Source organism: Leucoraja erinacea, chromosome 27 (genome assembly GCF_028641065.1).
Source record: "Leucoraja erinacea ecotype New England chromosome 27, Leri_hhj_1, whole genome shotgun sequence".
In the NCBI taxonomy this organism is placed as follows: domain Eukaryota; kingdom Metazoa; phylum Chordata; class Chondrichthyes; order Rajiformes; family Rajidae; genus Leucoraja; species Leucoraja erinaceus.
The window spans coordinates 12,252,722-12,273,305 of NC_073403.1; the positions used below are offsets into that span (position 1 = coordinate 12,252,722).

Genomic DNA, 20,584 nt, shown 5'->3' on the forward strand with positions numbered 1-20,584 from the left:
GGCCTGCCTCGGCCTTAATGGTAGCTCTTTAACTTTGGGGGTTACAGCAACCTGAGCATTAAAATGTGGCTAGAATTGTCAGACCAGCTATTTTTTTGAATGAGACTTCAAATGAGACGTCTGTGTAGATATAAAAGTATTCATGACATTCCTTAGGGGGCTTTGACTCTGTCTTTGACTCTGACATGGGGGGGAGAAGGGAGTGCAGGGGAGAGATGTTTTTTTTTTGCCTTCCTTCACAGCGAGGAGAAGATGCGCTGTGAAGGATGTTTGTGTAAATTGTGTTGTCTTGGGTCTTTTTCGTTTTGTATGTATGACTGTAGAAACGACATTTCATTTGGACCTCAACGGGGTCCAAACGACAAATAAATTGTATTGTATTGTATTGTATTGTAAGATAAGCAGGGTTATTATTCCCCAGAGTCCTGGCCAATGTTTATCCTTCTGTTAATATCAGCATGAAAACAGATCAGCTGGTTAGCGCATTGCCTTTTTGGAAGACTTGATATAAACAATCTTGCTGCCACGTTTGCCAAATGCTGACAGCAACTGCGCTCTATAACAACAATTACTGGGTTATAAACTGCAGTGGAGTGTCCTGAGGTTGTGTGTGTTGTTATTTAAATTGGTCCTCCTTTATAAATGTGGAAAACATCCTCTGAATCCACCCATATTTTAAATGGCATTATTCTGGTCTTGACTGTGTGATGTTTCTCTCTCCAATGCTGTGTCTGCCCCCCTGATACTGGCATGCTGAATGATGCATTGGTCCTTGCGTTACAGGATATAAAGGTGGCTGTGTGGTGCTGGCCACAGGAAACTCTGTTGGGTTGTGGGAGGTGAAGGACTGCAACAGTTTCCGGGCCAAGTACATCTGCAGGCAGAACCTGGAAACTTCTCTCGACCCAGGGGTTGGACCAGTGATTCCAACGCCGAGTGTTACTGGAAGCTGCCCGTCGGGATGGGTATCATCACCAACACTCCGCTATTGCTATAAGGTAAGGAGAATGCAACTCTTCTACACCAAGGATTCAATCCTGACTACTGGAGCTTGTCTGTACAGAGTTTGTACGTTCTCCCCGTGAACCTGCGTGGGTTTTCTCCAGGAGGTCTGGTTTCCTGCGACACTCCAAAGGCATACAGGTCTGTAGGTTAATTGGCTTGGTAGCATTGTAAACTCCCTGGTGTGTTTGTTGGGTAGTGCGTTAGTGTACGGGGATCGCTGGTCGGCGCGGGCTCCGTGAGCCGAAAGGCCTGTTTCTACGCTGCATCTCTAAACTATAAAAGATAAACTAAAATTTATCAAAAAATAGTCATCCTCCATCTCAAATAAAAAAAGAAAATGTTAGAGAAAATCTATTGGTTAGGCAGCACCTGCAGTGATAGAAAGAGAGTTTGCATTTCAGTAATGATGGAACATTTTTACTATTCCTCTTTCCACAAATATTGGCTATTTTAGTCATAGAGTCATAGAGTGACACAGTGTGGAAACAGGCCCTTCGGCCCAACTTGCCCACACCGGCCATTCCCAATATGTCCCAGCTACACTGGTCCCACCTGCCCGCGTTTAGTCCGTATCCCTCCAAACCTGTCCTATCCATGTACCTGTCTAACTGTTTTGTAGATGTTGGGATAATCCCTGCCTCAACTACCTTCTTTACCAGCTTGTTCCATACACTCTCCAACCTTTGTGTGAAAAAGTTGCCCCTCACTATATGGAGTTTGCATGTTCTCCATGTGACGGCGTGGGTTTTCTCTGGGTGCTCTGGTTTCCTACCACATTCCAAAGACGTGCAAGTTTGAGGGTTAAATGGATTCTGTAAATTGGCCTTAGAGCGTAGGATAGATCTGATGATCGTTAATCGGTGTGGGCCAAAGGGCCCGTTAGCACGTTGTATCTCTAAACTAAACAAAATACTGCCATCAATTCTGACATTTCTCTGACTTCATCTGCTCCCAGCAGATAATCCCTAAATGTGTAGGAAGGAACTGTAGATGCTGGTTTAAACTGAAGATAGAGACAAAATGCTGGAGTAACTCAGTGGGACAGGCAGCATCACTGGAGAGAAGGGATGGGTGACGTTTTGGGTCGTTTTCGTCAGACTAATGTCAGGGGAGAGGGAGATACATAGATAAGGAAACATCACCCATTCCTTCTCTCCAGTGATGCTGCCTGTCCCGCTGGGATACTCCAGTATTTCTATCTTTTAGATAATCCCTAAACCTATCTTCTATTATCTCCTTGAATGGATAAGTCAAGAGTTTGCTTGATAACATTGCCGTGGTGTTATGTTGCTATTGATTCTCATTGGCGTCTTTGCTCATCAGGGACTAGTCTGCAGTGATTTGTGCAAATTTAGCATGGTGTATCAAATACTGTCACTCAGTTGCCTACCACATCCTGTCCCACATGTACCAGACAGTGATGACAATGTGGTCTGCCAGATATCCAGGCAAGTCTTTGGAGATTGGCCCAGTCAGGAGGAACTGTGTGCATTCACTGACAACACAAAAAGTCAGTGTATATATGACTAAACAGCAGTTTGGCAGGTTACATGAGCTTCGCTCAGTCATGTTGACAAAAGAGACCAAACTGAATAAACGTCACGTAAATATTCTTCTATTGGAATGTTTCCGGTTTCAAGAATGAATTTTCTATCTGTCACCTAATCTTTCCGATGAGATTGGCCTGTACACCCTGATTTATTAATGAGCAATTGTCTCTGGTGATTGAGCGTGTCACCAGGTCACCAGGGAGGTATGCAGAAGAGTTTTCCTTCAGTTTGTGCCTGTTGTCTATCTTTGCAGTTTAATGGGATCACTAGGCTCTTCACTGCTTTAGCAGGAACGCATTTGACCCCGAGCATTGCTGAATATTTCATCAGAATCTGGCTTCACTTGCAGACCAGATGGTTTCTCAGTGTGCGGAGGTGTTCTCTGAAGCAGTTTGCACACAATCCACGGGATCCATCACCTTCCAGGATTCGATAATTAATCCCGCTCGCAGCAACCTGAGCTTCTGGGGCCGTTTCTGGATCTGCAGGAGAATGAGTCGGTATCTGCTTTTAAGACTGGGCCGAGTGCCACGATGCAGCTCGATGAGAATCTGCGTGGGGTTTGGTGGACAGCTGTTTTTTAATGTGAAATCACAAGTCGTGGTGAATCACGCCGCCTTGACTGTGGGATGGCAGCTCAGCGAGTGAGACGCAGACATTGCCTTCCTTTGTCACGTCAGACTGGCAGCAGTCTCAGAAACGAGCCTTGGGAGAGGCTAGTGCTCAGAAACCTCCTGCTCTGCCTCGAATGAAAATAATGGGCCTGAGGTTTGTTGAGCATGCCTGCACACATCCCAACTGGAGTATCAAAACCAGATCCTTATTGTCACTTCTCCCGCCTCAGTAGTATTTCCCAGGAGTGTTTAATTTTGAGATACAGCACGGAAATAGGCCCTCCGGCCCACCGAGTCTGCCCCGACCAGCGATCCCCATGCACTAACACTATCCTTGACACATTGGGGACAATTTACAATTTTACCAAGTCTACAAACCTATACGTGTTTGGAGTGTGGGAGGAAACCAGAGCACCCGGATAAAACCCACGCGGTCACAGGGAAAAGTTACAAACTCCATACAGGCAGCATCAGTAGTCAGGATCGAACCCGGGTCTCTGGTGCTGTAAGGCATCAACTCTACTGCTGCGCCACTGTGCCACCCCAATGAGAGGCAATACATTGAGCAGGAAACCCAGCAACAAAAAGGTGGAAAATCCCTCTTATGGCCCCCTTAAGATATCAGCAATCTTTACACTTGGATGGCCACATTTCTGCTGGACCCAGATTGGGAACAAGGACTCGCAGTGAGTTTCCATTCCCCGGCCAAAGACTGGAAAGGCGCATATAGACGTCAAGTGTGTTATTGTCATAGGTCCCGGGTGGGACAATGAAATTCTTACTTGCTGCAGCACAACAGAATATGGGAATATGTAAACATGGTACAAAACAGGGGAAGAGAAATTTAAAAAAAAAGTTCAATAAGTAACAAATATAGTGCAATAATAATATAGTCTTTTGCAGTTCAGAGCTCAGAGCTTATTTGTTGTTGTGTTTAATAGCCTGATGGCTGTAGGGAAGAAGCTGTTCCTGAACCTGGACGTTACAGTTTTCAGGCTCCTGTACCTTCTTCCTGATGGCAATCGTGAAATGAGTGTGTGGCCAGGATGGTGTGGATCTTTGATGATTTTAGCTGCCTTTTTGTGGCGGTGACTATGATAGTTCCCTTCAACGATGGGGAGGTCAAAGCCGGTGATGGACTGGGCAGTGGTCACATCTTTTTGGAGTTTTTTTCGGTCCTGGTTGTTCAAGTTGCCGAACCAGGCCACAATACAACCAGTCAGAATGCTCTCTACCGTGCACCTGTAGAGGTTTAGGAGAATCTCTTCGACATGCTGAATCTCCGTAATCTTCTCAGGCAGTAGAGTCACTGATGTGCCTTCTTTATAATTGCATTGGTGTGCTGGGTCCAAGAAAGAGCTTCGGAAATATGCATGCCCAGGAAAATGAAGTTTTTGACCCTCTCTACCACCTTCCCATTGATGTGAACGGGATTGTTGGTCCTCATCCTTCCCTTACTAAAGTTCACAATCAGTTCCTTGGTCTTACTGATGTTGAGAGCCAGGTTGTTGGGCTGGCACCATTTGGTTGGTCAGTCAGTCGAGCTCACTTCTATACTGACTCGTCCCCATCTGTGATTCGTCCGACAACAGTGGTATCGTCGGTGAACTTGATGATGGAGTTCGCACTATGTCTGGCTATGCAGTCATGGGTATAGAGTGAGTAAAGCAGGGGGCTGAGCACGCAGCCTTGAGGTGCTCCCGTACTAATTGTTACTGAGGATGAAGTGTTTCCGCCAATTCGAACAGACTGTGGTCTGTGCATGAGGAAGTCAAGGATCCAATTGCAGAGGGATGCGCAGAGATCCAGTTCCGTAAGCTTGGTAACCAGCTTGGAAGGGATGATAGTATTAAACACCGAGCTGTAGTCTATAAACAACAGCCTGACGTAAGTGTTTTTATTGTCGAAGTGATCCAATGCGGAGTGGAGAGCCAGTGAAATTGCATCCTCCGTTGACCTGTTGTGGCGATATGCGAACTGTAGTGGCGGTATGCGAACCGTCTGCTCCAGTTGCGACTGGGAATGGTAGTGCAACTAGTCAGGATACTGCTTGACGGCACCCAAGACACAAGCTCAATTCTGACTTCTGATGCTGTCTGTGTGGAGTTTGCATGATCTCTCCTAGATCACATGGGTTTTCTTGGGATGCTTTGGTTTCTTCCTGCATCCCAAAGAAGTGTGGGTTGCTAGTTGCACCTGATTATATGTAAATGGTAGAATCTGGGGGAAGTTAATTGGAATATGGGGAGATTACATGGGAGCAGTGTAAATGGGAGTTGGATGGTAGCCCTTGCCTGAAGCCCCTGTGAATTTGACTTTACGGCCCTCTAGGTGTGTGAACAGAAATTGCAGGCATACCTACACGACCCATTATTTTCCACAAGCTGAGGAGGCTTTCTGTAAATGTGGTCTCCAGCAACTTCATCTCCTGGACACTGATGCAGGTAATCTAGGAGAGAAATCCCACAGATAATAAAATAAAATTGCAGTTGCTTTTCCTACTATATTCTGTTGTGCTGAAGCAAAGCAAGAATTTCATTGTCCTATCTGGGACACATGACAATAAACTCTCTTGAATCTCTTGAATCTTGAGGTTGGGAGGGAAAAGGCTATTGATGCAACATGGTGGAGATGCAAGTTCCTGTAATGATATCCCCAGAGGTGTCTTCATGTAGAATTGGTCACGTTAACTGAATCTAGCCTGGGTCTTCCGTAGCATAGTTTTTACTGAGGTACAAATTCTGCCTAAGCTGCACCTTAGCAGATCCAATAATTTATCCAAGTTCTTGACAAATTGGAGGGGGAAATCAGTGCAGGCAGGCAGAGGGAAGCACGATGATAAGATTTAGGATCTGGAACATCCTTGCTGTGTTCCATGGGGGTTGGTTGGGCATTGTTGTTAAGTGAGGAATCAGGGGTTTAGCGAGGATCTGAGGAATATCTCTGGAATGCACTGCCTGAAGGGTGATGGAGGTAGACACTCTCACAATGTTTAGGGAGCATTGACCACTCATTTGAGTCTACAGGTAGATAAAAGACTGACTTGGCATAATGTTCAGCCTGTTCTGTAGTGCTGTTCAGTGTTCTATGACTCTAAGGTGAGTCAGAGATGAACTATGGAAGGTGAGAGCACAGTGAAAACTAGCACCAAATGTGGTTACACTTTTGAGTTCTTTGTGGAGTAGGAAGCAGTCAATTCCCCAGATAAAGAGGTGAGGGAGAGCCGTGAAACAGCCGTACCCCACAAAAAGACAGGCGCAGCTTGGGTTGAGTGGCTCCCTCTCAGATGCAGCTTTGATCAGGAGACAGCGAGTGGAGTGGAATAAGTGGAGTGGAAAGAGTTCCGCCAGGCAAGCGAGGGTGGTAGTGGTGGAGGGGGACTGGCTGGGCTTTTGTTCCAGGAAGAAGGAAAGAGGCCTTCGCCCGGATCAGGGGTGGGGAAGGGTTATCACCATGAACCAGGCACTGATTGTGTGAGCACGTGTGTGCATGTTCGCATTTGTGGGAAGGTGAGGGTTATCAGAGTCAGCCCGACAGTAATAGCTAGCGAGGTCGATGATCTTTCATTCAATGTTCCCTACAGCTGTTGTGATGAATGGCCATTAACCGGAAGTATTGACTCTGTTCCTCCTCCCCAGAAGCTGCCTGACAGCTGAGTCTTTCCAGTACTTTCTGTTTTATTCCCCATATGTAGGCTCTTTGTATGATGGGATTGCTCTCCATTGTGCCAAGCAGATCCAGGGAAGATATTAGGAATTAGGAGGGAAACAGTCTTAGGAAGGAAGGATTTACATAAGGAACTATTAGGAAGGATTTACATAAGGAGGGAAACAGTCTTGTCGCTTGAAGGCAAAACTGTAAAAATGGAATGGAGTTTTGAGAGAACTGATTAAAGAGGCAAGGAAGGAGAAGGTGGCGGGGTGCTGAGCACAAGGGCATGAGAGTTCTCAGCGTGGTTGGTTGAGAGTCCGAGCCAGGCTTTCTGCTCACACATTAAAAATTCCAGGCAGCAAAGACCAGATGGTCCAGAGAGCCAGCCCAACTCTGACGGTGCGATGCCTGGAGCACTGTGGCTAGACATTTCCTGCCTCCCCCCATCAGCCACATACCCTCATGGGACACACAAACGAAAACACACAAAAAAAAAAGCACAACCTCAAGCAGAAACAAAAGCTGAAGAGTTCTGCTACGACATGCTTGGGGTTTTGAATCCCAGTTTCACAGACTCTCAACGCCAGCACGGTGGCAGGATGTGAGACCCTGTGACAAGGCCTGACTGACTTCAGGCCGAGGCCCCGACACAGGGTCTTCCTGCATTGATAGGCCGCACATCTGGAGAGGTACCTTGACCCGGCTGTTCTCAGCGATACTTTGCGCCCGCGTGATCTCCTGGCCATCAGTCTGTCGCTGAGATCACGAACAATGCCTCCGGGGACTGATATAAATACAAAGGCAGCTCTTGCCTATTTCTCCAAACTGGCCCGGTTGCTGTTCACGAGAGACCTTCATGTTTATCCTTATAACATACAATCAGAGCCATTCAGAATTTTCCTGCTGGATCAGAAGCTCGGAGTTCAGTCGTGACTTTTTAGTGGGATGCAGATTTTCAATGTATCTCCTTCTGCGGACTCGTCATTCATATCTACAGTTTTCCTTTTCAAACACTGCTTTCCTTCATTTGTATGAAACTTCATTCCTTATAACAGCATTAGTTATTGGTAGCGACAGGCTTGAACACACTGGTGCAGCCTTTTATCTGTTATGGTTCACAGGGAATATTTATCCACAACTTTTAGAGCAACCGCCTGTATTTATTTAGCACCTTCAGTAAAACATCCTACGGTGCTTCAGAAGAACTTTGCCAAACAAAATGACCACCAAGCCAGAAAGGAAGACTTTGAGTACGTGAGAGAAAGTTTAGTTCGAAGGAAGGTCTTGAACAGAAGAAAATAGGGGCAGGAGTGGGCCATTTGTTCCTTACATTTGCTCTACATTCAATATGGTCGATCTTTGCTGGCCTCAACTGTTGCCTGTGCCAAATCCCAAATGCCTTAATTCCATGATTTTTCAAAAATATTTGTCTATCTCCACGCCAAATCCCCAGGAGGTGCAAAGGGCCTTGGGAGTGCTGGTGCACGATTCCCATAAAATTCAATCGGAAGCAAGGAAGGCAAATGCAATGCTAGCATTTATTTCAAGAGGGCTAGAATACAAAAACAGGGATGTAAAGCCGAGGCTCTATAAGGTGGTGGCCAGGCCGCATTTGCAGTGTTGTGAGCAATTTTGGGCACCATATCTGAGGAAGGGTGTGCTGGCTCTAGGTCTACAGGAAGTTTACAAGAATGATCCCAGGAATGAGTGGGTTAACATATGATCAGCGTTTGACAGCACTAGGCCTGTACTCGCTGAAGTTTAGAAGGATGAGGGGAGACCTCATTGAAACTTACAGAATAGTGAAAGACTTGGATAGAATGGATGCGGGAGGATGTTTCCACTGGTGGGAGAGTGTAGGATTAGAGATCATACCTCTAGAATTAAAGGACATTCCTTTAGGAAGGAGATGAGGAAGAATTTCTTTAGTCAGAAGGCGGCGATTCTGTGGAATTCTTTGCAACAGAAGGCTGTGGAAGCCAAGCCAATGGATATTTTTAAGGCAGAGATTGATAGATTCTTGATTAGTAAGGGATTATGGGGAGAAGGCAGGAGGATGGGGTTAGGAGGGAGAGATGGATCAGCCATGATTGAATGACGGATTAGACTTGTTGGACCGAATGACCTAATTCTGCAACTACCAATTTTGACAAATATATCGAATGATCCGACTTCCACCGCCCTCAGGTGCAGAGAGCTCCGGTCATTCTCTACACGTTTTTCTACACTTCAGTTTTAAGTCATGTTCCTTCTTTTATAGTTATATCTCTTTGTGACTCTTCCACTGGTGAAAACATATATTTGAATAACTTATTCGTATTAAATTTCCTTAAGACATAGGAAGCCATTTGGCTCAGTTAGTGCTGGCTACAGGAAAAACCATCAATCCCATTCCTCCATTATTTACTATAACCTATTAGAAACATAGAAATTAGGTGCAGGAGTAGGCCATTCGGCCCTTCGAGCCTGCACCGCCATTTAATATGATCATGGCTGATCATCCAACTCAGTATCCCGTACCTGCCTTCTCTCCATACCCTCTGATCCCCTTGGCCACAAGGGCCACATCTAACTCCCTCTTAAATATAGCCAATGAACTGGCCTCAACTACCCTCTGTGGCAGAGAGTTCCAGAGATTCACCACTCTCTGTGTGAAAAAAGTTCTCCTCATCTCGGTTTTAAAGGATTTCCCCCTTATCGTTAAGCTGTGACCCCTTGTCCTGGACTTCCCCAACATCGGGAACAATCTTCCTGCATCTAGCCTGTCCAACCCCTTAAGAATTTTGTAAGTTTCTATAAGATCCCCTCTCAATCTCCTAAATTCTAGAGAGTATAAACCAAGTCTATCCAGTCTTTCTTCATAAGACAGTCCTGACGTCCCAGGAATCAGTCTGGTGAACCTTCTCTGCACTCCCTCTATGGCAATAATGTCCTTCCTCAGGTTTGGAGACCAAAACTGCACGCAATACTCCAGGTGTGGTCTCACCAAGACCCTGTACAACTGCAGTAGAACCTCCCTGCTCCTATACTCAAATCCTCTTGCTATGAAAGCCAACATACCATTCGCTTTCTTTACTGCCTGCTGCACCTGCATGCCTACCTTCAATGACTGGTGTACCATGACACCCAGGTCTCGCTGCATCTCCCCCTTTCCCAATCGGCCACCGTTTAGATAACGGATATTCTCTCTCACATTCCCATAACTCCCCCCAATTCTCCTATCATTCACCTTGAGGTAATTTACAGTAACAAAAAAAGTACCAACCAGCATGTCTTTGGAATGTAGAATGAAACCCAGAGCGCTGAGAGGATACCCAGACTATATCAGGAACAATGTGCCAGCTCCAAACAAATTATACAAGCGGTCGACATAAAATGTTGGAGCAACTCAGAGGGTGAGGCAGCATCTATGGTGAAAATCTCACCATAGATGCTGCCTCACTCGCTGAGTTACTCCAGCATTTTGTGTCCACCTTTGATTTTATCCAGCACCTGCAGTTCTTTCTCACAAATGATACCAGAGGTCAGGATTGTGCCTCCGTCACTGGAGCTGTGAAGCAAAAAGCTTTGGGATGGACAAGAGGACCTACATTGAGGAGACGTGGAGTTGTTGGAGTACTGTGGGCCAGAGAAGGTCTCAGAAGTATGGATGGTTGAGACCAGGGAGATACTTTATTTCAAGAGGGCCAAAGGAAGCCTACTTGTGTTCTAAAGATACTTGATCAAAGTGGATAATAAAATATCACACAAACGCAGCTTCTGCTGTTCCATGTCACTACATCGCACTAACACATTAAGTAATGTGTCTAAAGTGATGGTAAGAATGAACTATTTTAGATTTTAAAGAGAAATGGTAACTTCACAAGATGACTTCCCCAGGGAAACAATTCAAGACTTTTCTGCGCAATGCAACCTGCCTGATCCTTGTGCTGTTGAAAAGCTTAGAATTTCTTGTTGTTCAGTCATTTGCTGCTTTCCTTGTCTCACTGAACGGCAACAAAATTATCTCTGCTTGTAAACCTGCACTGGGCAAACAGTACGTTAAACAATCCAACACTTTCATCCATATAGTGCTGAGTGCTGCAGCTGTTGTCAGAAGATGGTCAGTGTGTAAAGTCGTCAGAAAGACGCAAGTATGTAACATGCAGAATAATAATAATAATAATAATAATAATAATATTAATAATATCTTTTATTGTCATTGCACGTCAGTGCAACGAGATTTAGTATGCAGCTCCAACTGATGAAAAAGAAAAGTAAAATAAATAAATAAGCTGTGTGTCGTGACCATCCGAGGGAGACAGTCCAGGGGGGGTGGGGGCACTCAGCAGGGCCGGTTCAGAGCCGCTATAGCTCTTGGAATAAAGCTGTTTCTGAGTCTGGAGGTTCGGGCGTAGAAGGCCTTGTAACGTCTGCCGGAGGGAAGTAGTTCAAACAGTCCGTTACAGGGGTGTGATGAGTCTTTATGGATGCTGACGGCCTTCCTGAGGCACCGTGTGTGTAGATGCCCTCCAAGGCTGGTAGCTCTGTCCCAATGATCCTCTGCGCTCTGTGGACGACGCGCTGAAGAGCTCTCCTCTCCGCCTCCGTGCAGCTGAGATACCACACAGAGATGCCATACGTTAATATGCTCTCTGTGGTGCAGCGGTAGAACGTTGTCAGCAGCTGTTGGGGCAGACCAGTCTTTTTTAATGTCCTCAGGAAGAACAGTCGTTGCTGTGCCTTCTTGACCAGCGCAGCGGTGTTGGTGGACCATGTGAGGTCCTCTGAAATGTGAGTGCCCAGAAACTTAAAGCTGGACACTCTCTCCACACTGTCCCCGTAAATGGCGATTGGGGCGTATTCTCCATTATGGGACCTCCTGAAGTCAATAATCAGCTCCTTGGTCTTGGAGGTGTTTAGTGACAAGTTGTTACGTGTGCACCAGTCCGCCAGGTTCTGCACCTCCACCCTGTATTTTATTTCATCACCGTTGGTGATCAGCCCAATCACTGTTGTGTCGTCTGCAAACTTCACGATGGTGTTGGTGTCGAATGCAGGAACACAGTCGTGAGTGAAGAGGGAGTAGAGCATGGGGCTTAGTACACAGCCCTGTGGTGTGCCGGTGCTCAGGGTGATAGTGGAGGACAGGTGCGGGCCCAGTCTCACTGCCTGCGGTCGCTCCGTCAGAAAGTTCAGGATCCAATCGCATATCGGCGAGCTGAGGCCTGATTAAATGTGACGAGGGGTCCAACATGGTCAATATGCCAGGCATGATCTTCCCCGCAACCTCTTCATCTCACTTCATCAGCTGAACCTTGCACCCTTTAGACTTTAGAGATACAGCGCGGAAATACGACCTCCTGCCCACCGAGTCTGTGCCGACCAGCGATCCACGTGCACTAGCACTACATACACACCAGGGACAATTTACAATTTTACCAAACTCAATGAATCTACAAACCTGTACATCTTTGTAGTGTGGGCGGAAACCGGAGCACCTGGAGACAACCCATGCGGTCACGGGAAGACGTACAAACTCCGCACAGACACCATCCATGGTCGTGATCAAACTCAGGACTCTGGCGCTGTAAGGCAGCAAGTAAGGTTAGCTTTCATAGCAAAAGGATTTGAGTATAGGAGCAGGGAGGTTCTACTGCAGTTGTACAGGGTCTTGGTGAGACCACACCTGGAGTATTGCGTACAGTTTTGGTCTCCAAATCTGAGGAAGGACATTCTTGCCATAGAGGGAGTGGAGAGAAGGTTCACCAGACTGATTCCTGGGATGTCAGGACTGTCTTATGAAGAAAGACTGGATAGACTTGGTTTATACTCTCTAGAATTTAGCAGATTGAGAGGGGATCTTATAGAAACTTACAAAATTCTTAAGGGGTTGGACAGGCTAGATGCAGGAAGATTGCTCCCGATGTTGGGGAAGTCCAGGACAAGGGGTCACAGCTTAAGGATAAGGGGGAAATCCTTTAAAACTGAGATGAGAAGAACATTTTTCACACAGAGAGTGGTGAATCTCTGGAACTCTCTGCCACAGAGGGTAGTCGAGGCCAGTTCATTGGCTATATTTAAGAGGGAGTTAGATGTGGCCCTTGTGGCTAAGGGGATCAGAGGGTATGGAGAGAAGGCAGGTACGGGATACTGAGTTGGATGATCAGCCATGATCATATTGAATGGCGGTGCAGGCTCGAAGGGCCGAATGGCCTACTCCTGCACCTAATTTCTATGTTTCTATGTCTATGTAACTCTACCGCTGCATCACTGTGCCACCCATTGATTGAATCAAACAACAGAAGGTGATTTCTGATTAGGCAGTGGCAAACATGGTAAATGCAGACAGAGCTCTGCTGGGTGTGACTTACCTGATCACAATCTTCCAAATGCCCATGAGCTGGGCAAGAGCACAAATTTCAGAATATTTTGAACGGTTACCTGAAACTAACGCGGAGATGCCTGTGACCTGAGAGTTGCAAGCTGCAGCTTGTGCTCATTGTCATAAATAGTCCTGTGTTTCACAGTGTTGACAGGAACCACTATTTCACACGGAGCAGCATGAAAGGAGAGGGCCGTAGAGACATAAGCATAGAAACAGCAACTTTAACCCACAGAGTCCACACTGATCACCAACCACCCATTTACGCTAATCCTACATTAATCCCATTTTTAAAATTCCGCACATATTTGCGTTAATCCTCTGCTAAATTCTACCTCCACCTATACATTAAGAGAATATTTCACTTATGCAAGGATGCTTTGAGGATTGTCTTGAAAGGTTCTTTCTTAGAAAGTTCAGAGAGTTTATTTTGTTGTCTGGTTTCCAGCCTGGGTATGGTGCGACTCACCCAGCCAAACAGATTGAGGGTGATCAGAGCTTTGATGTTGGCCTGGAAGAAGACTGACACTGGTTCTCCAACACTGCCAATGGCTCTGGAGGGTGGTACTGTTGTCCCACAGACATTAAGCTTGGGGATGGCTTTATGGTCCTCCATCATTCTCTCTCACTTGGTCACGGGCTGTGCCGGCAGAGCAGAGGCTGTGATGGACTACATGATCAACGTTGCGTTCTCTGAGACTTGGCTCGCATGTGTGACAATTAACCAATTTTATTGTGACCATTGCTTGTCAAGGACTGGTGTTCTTGGTGAGCAGAAGGCCGATGAAGTCATATATTGGTAATGGTAATATATTGGAGTCCTATAACATGGAAACAGACCGTGTGACCCATCCTTTCCCCATACTGACCAAGATGCTCCATCTACACTAGTCCTGCCTGCCCTCATTTAGCCTTTATCCCTCTAATCCTACTAATTGGTGAGGATCGCAAATCATGCAGCAGATGAAAGAATGTGGTCATTTTTTGGGGATGTCCAAACTTGTTGAGTATGGTCTATCATCCATCTCAATTGATGTAGTCCAAGGTTATTGTGAGGTTAACGGCTAGGTGCGATGGATGGGCTTCTATATTTATCTTGGATTTAACACATGGTGAAGATCACCATTATAGACAATAGACAATAGGTGCAGGAGTAGGCCATTCGGCCCTTCGAGCCAGAACCGCCATTCAATGTGATCATGGCTGATCATCCCCTATCAGTACCTCATTCCTGCCTTCTCCCCATATTCCCTGACTCCGCTATTTTTAAGAGTCCTATCTAGCTCTCTCTTGAAAGCATCCAGAGAACCTGCCTCCACCGCCCTCTGAGGCAGAGAATTCCACAGACTCACCACTCTCCGTGAGAAAAAGTGTTTCCTCTTCTCCGTTCTAAATGGCTTACTCCTTATTCTTAAACTGTGGCCCCTGGTTCTGGACTCCCCCAACTTCGGGAACATGTTTCCTGCCTCTAGCGTGTCCAAACCCTTAACAATCTTATATGTTTCAATGAGATACCCTCTCATCCTTCTAAACTCCAGTATACAAGCCCAGCTGCTCCATTCTCTCAGCATATGACAGTCCCGCCATCCCGGGAATTAACCTTGTAAACCTACACTGCACTCCCTCAATAGCATGAATGTCCTTCCTCAAATTAGGGGACCAAAACTACACACAATACTCCTGGTGTGGTCTCACTAGGGCTCTGTACAACTGCAGAACCTCTTTGCTCCTATGTTCGATTCCTCTTGTTATAAAGGCCAACATGCCATTCGCTTTCTTCACTGCCTGCCGTACCATTGCACCTCTTGGGGCAAATCTTCGGCCTTTGGGTGGTGACAGTTTAGGAGTATTCTCATGATGCCATTCCCTGCAGAAGGCAGCAAGGATCCTATCTATAATTATGACAGTTGGGCATTTCATTTATGATGATATGGCATTTCTAGGATCCCGTGGTAAGCTCTTCCCAAAGGGAGAGATGAGGCAATATATTTGGCCAGAAGAACTTAAAGCTTTAGTATTTCAGTAAGGATTTTATCTGTTCAAGAGGTCTTGTTGTAACTCACTCAGTGGATGACCTTTTCAATTTCTTGCCTGTAGTTTTGGTTTTGTAGTCATGGTTGTAGTTTAATTCAGTTTAGATCAGCGATAGCCCGGAAACAGGCCCTCTGGCCCACCAAGTCCGCACTGACTAGCTATCCCTGCACACTAATACTATCCTATACACACTAGAGAGAATTTACAATTATACCAAGCCAATTAGCCGACAAACCTGTACGTCTTTGGAGTGTGGGAGGAAATCAGAGATCCCGGAAAAAAACTGATGATCGTTGGTCAGCATAGATTGGGCAGAAGGGCCTGATTCCACACTGTATCTCTAAACTAAACTAAAACTGAACAAAACTATCTTGCATGAGCTTCACCCGGTCACAGGGAGATGGTACAAACTCTGTGCAGTACAGCACCTGTAGTTAGGATGGAACCCAGGTGTCTGGTGCTGTAAGGCAGCAACTCTACAGCAGCGCCACTCTGCTGTGTTCCATATGTACATGCAGCGTAAGATGTTGTAGCCCCTGTTGGACTCTGAAGGAGCTGCTCCTCAGGTTCTGGCTACATTTTAGCCCCACGCTCCTGATATTTGGGCACCTGGTACAGAGGGGGGGGGGGTCGGGAGGGAGGTGGGGGGGGAGGGGTGGTCTCCCTGCCGGTCTGCTCCTGGGCCTGGCCAAGATGGCCATTTGTGGCTCCAGGCAACGGGTCCGCGTGTCCCTGGAGAGGGAACACACGTTGTCCATGGGGTCTCTGGACGTGAACGCTGGTCGCCGCGGGAGGTTGAGTGTATTATTGATAAAGTTGGCGATATATTAATTTGATGACTGTTTGTTAACTGCCAATATAGGCAGCCTTTGATCGTGTTAATACTCTTTATAGTTATTTTTGTTTTCTGAATAAAAGTATTTGTAAAAAAAAAAGAATTTTTTTAAAATATAAAAGTGTAGAGGTCATCGTGCTCACATTTACCACAGAACTGGGTTTCCAAGATAAAAACTTCTGAAAATATATATACAAATCCTTAGTTTATAAAGGGCATGAAGGGGAGCACCCTATATTTAATGGGACAAGATCCATGACAAAGTATGTGTTGGTTCAATGCGTGTGAGAAGTCTGCTCCAAATGACACAATGGGGCAGAGTCGAGAACAGCCTCCTCTTAAGTATCAAATAAACTAAGGAGCTGATCGTGGACTTTAGGAGGGCACATCATCTGAGGACGTACACACCATTGAAGATAAATGGGGATACTGTGGATAGGGTGAGCTGTTTTAAATATCTGGGAGTCCACATCTCTGAGGATATGACATGGACATCACACGCTGCAGCACTCGTGAGTAAGGCAAGGCAGCGCCTTTACCACCTCAGGCAATTGAGGAAATTCAGAGTGTCTCTGAGGATCCTCCAGTGCTTCTACTCAGCGGCTGTGTAAAGCATCTTGTCCGGAAATATCACGATTTGGTTTGGGAACTGCTCTGCCCAAGACAAGAAGGCTCTGCAGAGAGAAGTGCGTTCGGCCGAACGCACTATGGGAACTTCACTCGCCCCTCTGCAGGAACTATACATCAGAAGGTGCAACTCCAGAGCCAACAAGATCATGGGAGACCCATGCTGCGAGAACGGAGAGGATGAGAAGGAGTTTCTTCCCATTAGGACTGTAAACGCCTATCTCTCCAGAGACTAACTTTACTGAACCATTCTACTGTTGTGTGGCGTCTTTTTAAAATTGCTGTTTGTTTCCTTTTCTTCCCTCCCTCCCACAAATATGTAATATGTGAATATTCTGTTCATTGCCACTGCACATCTCGTATGTGTATGTGACGAGTAATCTTGACTTGGCTGCAGAACTCTTGAAGAATGTTAGTGCTGTGTGATATCTAGAAGAGATGAGCTTGACGATGCTTCGTGGCAAGAATCATCAGAATGAACCAATTGACCTCCCTCATTCCAGTTTTCTCTCAATTGGTTCAGACTGCTGACTGAGCAAAACAAGAAGTGAACAAATCCTGCTCTTAATTCATTTTGGCCAGTGTTTCTTTTCCTGTGGAATTGCAACCAAGAACGCAGTCTTGCTGAGACCGAACTCTTCTGTTCTTTTGGGATATTTCAAGTGTTACAGCACAGATTTATTTTCTATCTTAATCGAAAACACATGTTCCAATCCACAACAGAACAGTTCTGCCACGATGCAGTCTCTCTCCGCTGATGCTTCTCTGTGGCAAGATGCCACAGCACTCCATTATGAAGCCTGCTGCTCACCATAGACCTGAGCTCAGAGCGCTCAAAGACTCTCTTCATTGGCCATACTCAACGTGGCACAGTGGCGCAGCAGTAGAGCTGCTGCCTTAAGGGCCTGTCCCACTGTACGAGGTATTTCAAGAGCTCTCCCGATTTAGCATGGATCAAATCAAACTCGTGGTAAGCACGTAGAATGTACGTAGCGGGTACGTCGGAGCTTGGGACGTCTCTTACCGGCTAGTAATGCTAACGGCAGGTACTCGGGAAACGCGGTAAGCTCGTGAAGACTCGTGAAGTTTTTTCAACGTTGAAAAATGTCCACGAGAGCCCCGAGTACCTACGAGCAGCTATTACCGTAATTCTCCGAGTTCGAATCAGGGGAAACGCGGGAAGAACTCTTGAATTAGCTCGTACAGTGGGACCTTTACAGTGCCATAGACCTGGATTTGATGCTGACTACGGGTGCTGTCTATACGGACTTTGCACCTTCTTCCTATGACCACATGGGTTTTCTCCAGGTGCTCTGGTTTCCTCCCACATTCTAAAGACTTGCAGGTTTGGAGGTTAATTGGCTTCTGCAAAATTGCCTCTAGTGTGTAGGATGTGAAACAGGGATAACAGAACCAGTGTAGGGGTGATCGTTGGTCAGTGTTACTCCGTGGGCCGAAGGGCCTGTTTCCACACTGTATCTTGAAACTAAACTAAACTATCTCGCTTGAGATTTAGACACCTGGGTTTAAGTTCATCAGAGGGTTAATCAATCCTGGACAGCAGTGCAAAACTGATGATGGGAGGTTAGCAGCTAGCTATACACTTCTGCCATCTTACTCTGTACAGTCTCTCCCCCCCTCCCCTCCCCTTCCTATCCCATAATAAAAGTGATGGCAAAGAATATCAACAATAAATAATTCTGATCCACGAGAAGTTTTAAAGGATGTGAACTGTGCCGTGTAAATCTCTTTCAAAGGTACAATGCCATTACTTCCCACTTTGTGTTACATTAACCTAACATGATCCAAGGGAAACTCACAGGCTAGGGAGTTCTGTGCTGGTTTAATAGCACGTTTGCCTGTACTCTGCACTCAGACTAATGGAGAATAATGCTAGTTGGAGTGAAACTGTCATGGACCAGGTGCTGAGGTTTCCTGCCCAGTGGCCAGTGAGTTAGGTTGAACTCTCCCATTAAAAGTATAAAACCTCACCTTGGCCTTGATGGCACAGAGGTCTCGGTGCCGCCCAGCGCACAAGATGACATTAACAAAAAGAGCATGGAATATCTCTCCTGGTGACTCCTTTTCACTTGGGTGAGAAGATTTCCGTGTGGGGCAGATTGCTATTTTGTTTCCCACTTTCTCCTTTTGCTGAATCTTATAAGTGTCGTTTGTTAAATCTGTGTTTATGTGTGACCTCCTCAAATGGTTGAAATCCATGAGCCCTGCATGGAATTGGGCGGCATGGTAGAGCTGCTGCCTCTCAGATCCAGAGACCCGGGTTTGATCCCGTCTCATTCCCGTTCACACTAACAGCTCGCATTGATTTTCATTCTGGAAATCCAGGGTTTTGCAGGAAGGTGCGTCTCTTAAGAATCTAACAGGCCAGTGAAAGGGATGGTTGAAATAGCCTCCATGCCCTTTGTAAGTCCATGCCAGCCTCAGGGCCCAGACAGCATGCATCAGGGGAGGCAGCAATCATATCTGTGCGGGAATGTGTAGGAAGTTACTGCAGATGCTGGTTTAAACAGAAGGTAGACACAAAAAGCAGGAGCAACACTGCAGGTCAGACATCATCTCTGGAGAAAAGGAATAGGTGACGTTTTGGGTTGGAACCCTTCTTCGAGGGTGATAACTACACAAGAGAAAGTTTTACTGGTAGGGTTCATGACGAGGGACACAAAAAGCTGGAGTAACTCAGCGGGACAGGCAGCGTCCCTGGAGGGAAGGAATGGGTGACGTTTCGAGTCGAGACCCTACTTCAGACTAGTTAAGGAAATGGGAGATATAGACGATGATGTAGAGAGATAAAGAACAATGAATGAAAGATATGCAAAAAAGTAACGATGATATTTGTTGGGTGAAAACGAGAAGCTGGTGCAACTTGGGAGGGATAGAGAAAGAGGGGAATGCTAGGGATAGTTGAAGTTGGAGAGATCAATATTCATATCACTGGGTTGTAAACTGAGGTATGGGAAGATGGTCATAGAGGCATAAACAATTATAATTTATTCACTTTTAGGGCCACTGTGTCACTGGGAAGGACAACATTTATTGCCTCTTCTTTTTCGCGTTGGGAAGGTGTAGATAGTGATACTTGGCCATTTCAGAGAACATTCAAAGGAGGGGCTGTAGTCAAATAAAGGCCCAGACCAGACAAGGACAGCAGATTACCTCCCCTCAAGGACATTAGTGAACTAAACAAGATATTATGACATATTTCACTTGGGCAGCTTATAACCCAATGGTATGAATATTGATTTCTCTAACCTCAAGTAACCCTTGCATCCCCCCCTCTCTCTGCTCCTCCCCCGCCCTAGTCATCATATTAGTTTCACTGTCATCCTGCTGAGTTTCGCTGTTTGTATCATTTGTTTTCACCTTCTCCACAGCCAACAATGGACCATTGATCATCATTGCTGGCTTTGATTTGTCCTTTTGTATACCTTTCATTAATTTGTTCTAACATAGACACAAAATGCTGGAGTAACTCAGCGGGACAGGCAGCATCTCTGGAGAGAAGGAATGGGTTACGTTTCAGGTCGAGACCCTCCTTTAGACTGAGTTACTCCATCATTTTGTGTCTATTTTCGATTTAAACCAGCATCTGCAGTTCTTTCCTACACATTAATTTGTTCTGTGTACCTTTTCATATATCTTATTTTGCTTTCCCCGGAGTCTGAAGATCAAAAACGTCACCTATTTCTTTTCTCCAGAGATGCTGTTTGATCTGCTGAGTTACTCCAGCTTTTTGTGTCTTATCTAAGATATTATGACACCGTCATCATTACTGGATTGTTGGTCCAGGGCTTTGGATTATTAGTTAGATAACTAATGTCCTGCCATCGAACAGTGGCTTGTTTCTGATCTGTACGGGCAATCTGAGCAGATCATTATTGCCTGT

General features: G+C 45.9%; 1 protein-coding gene across 1 annotated transcript in view; it reads left to right on the forward strand.

The window, feature by feature from the left end:
• Nucleotides 1-20,584, forward strand: part of mrc2 (mannose receptor, C type 2) — a 146,770-nt gene that overhangs the window by 75,458 nt on the left and 50,728 nt on the right. The window contains 1 exon segment of the mRNA XM_055657046.1: nucleotides 784-998. Coding sequence (XP_055513021.1) covers nucleotides 784-998 — 215 coding nt within the window.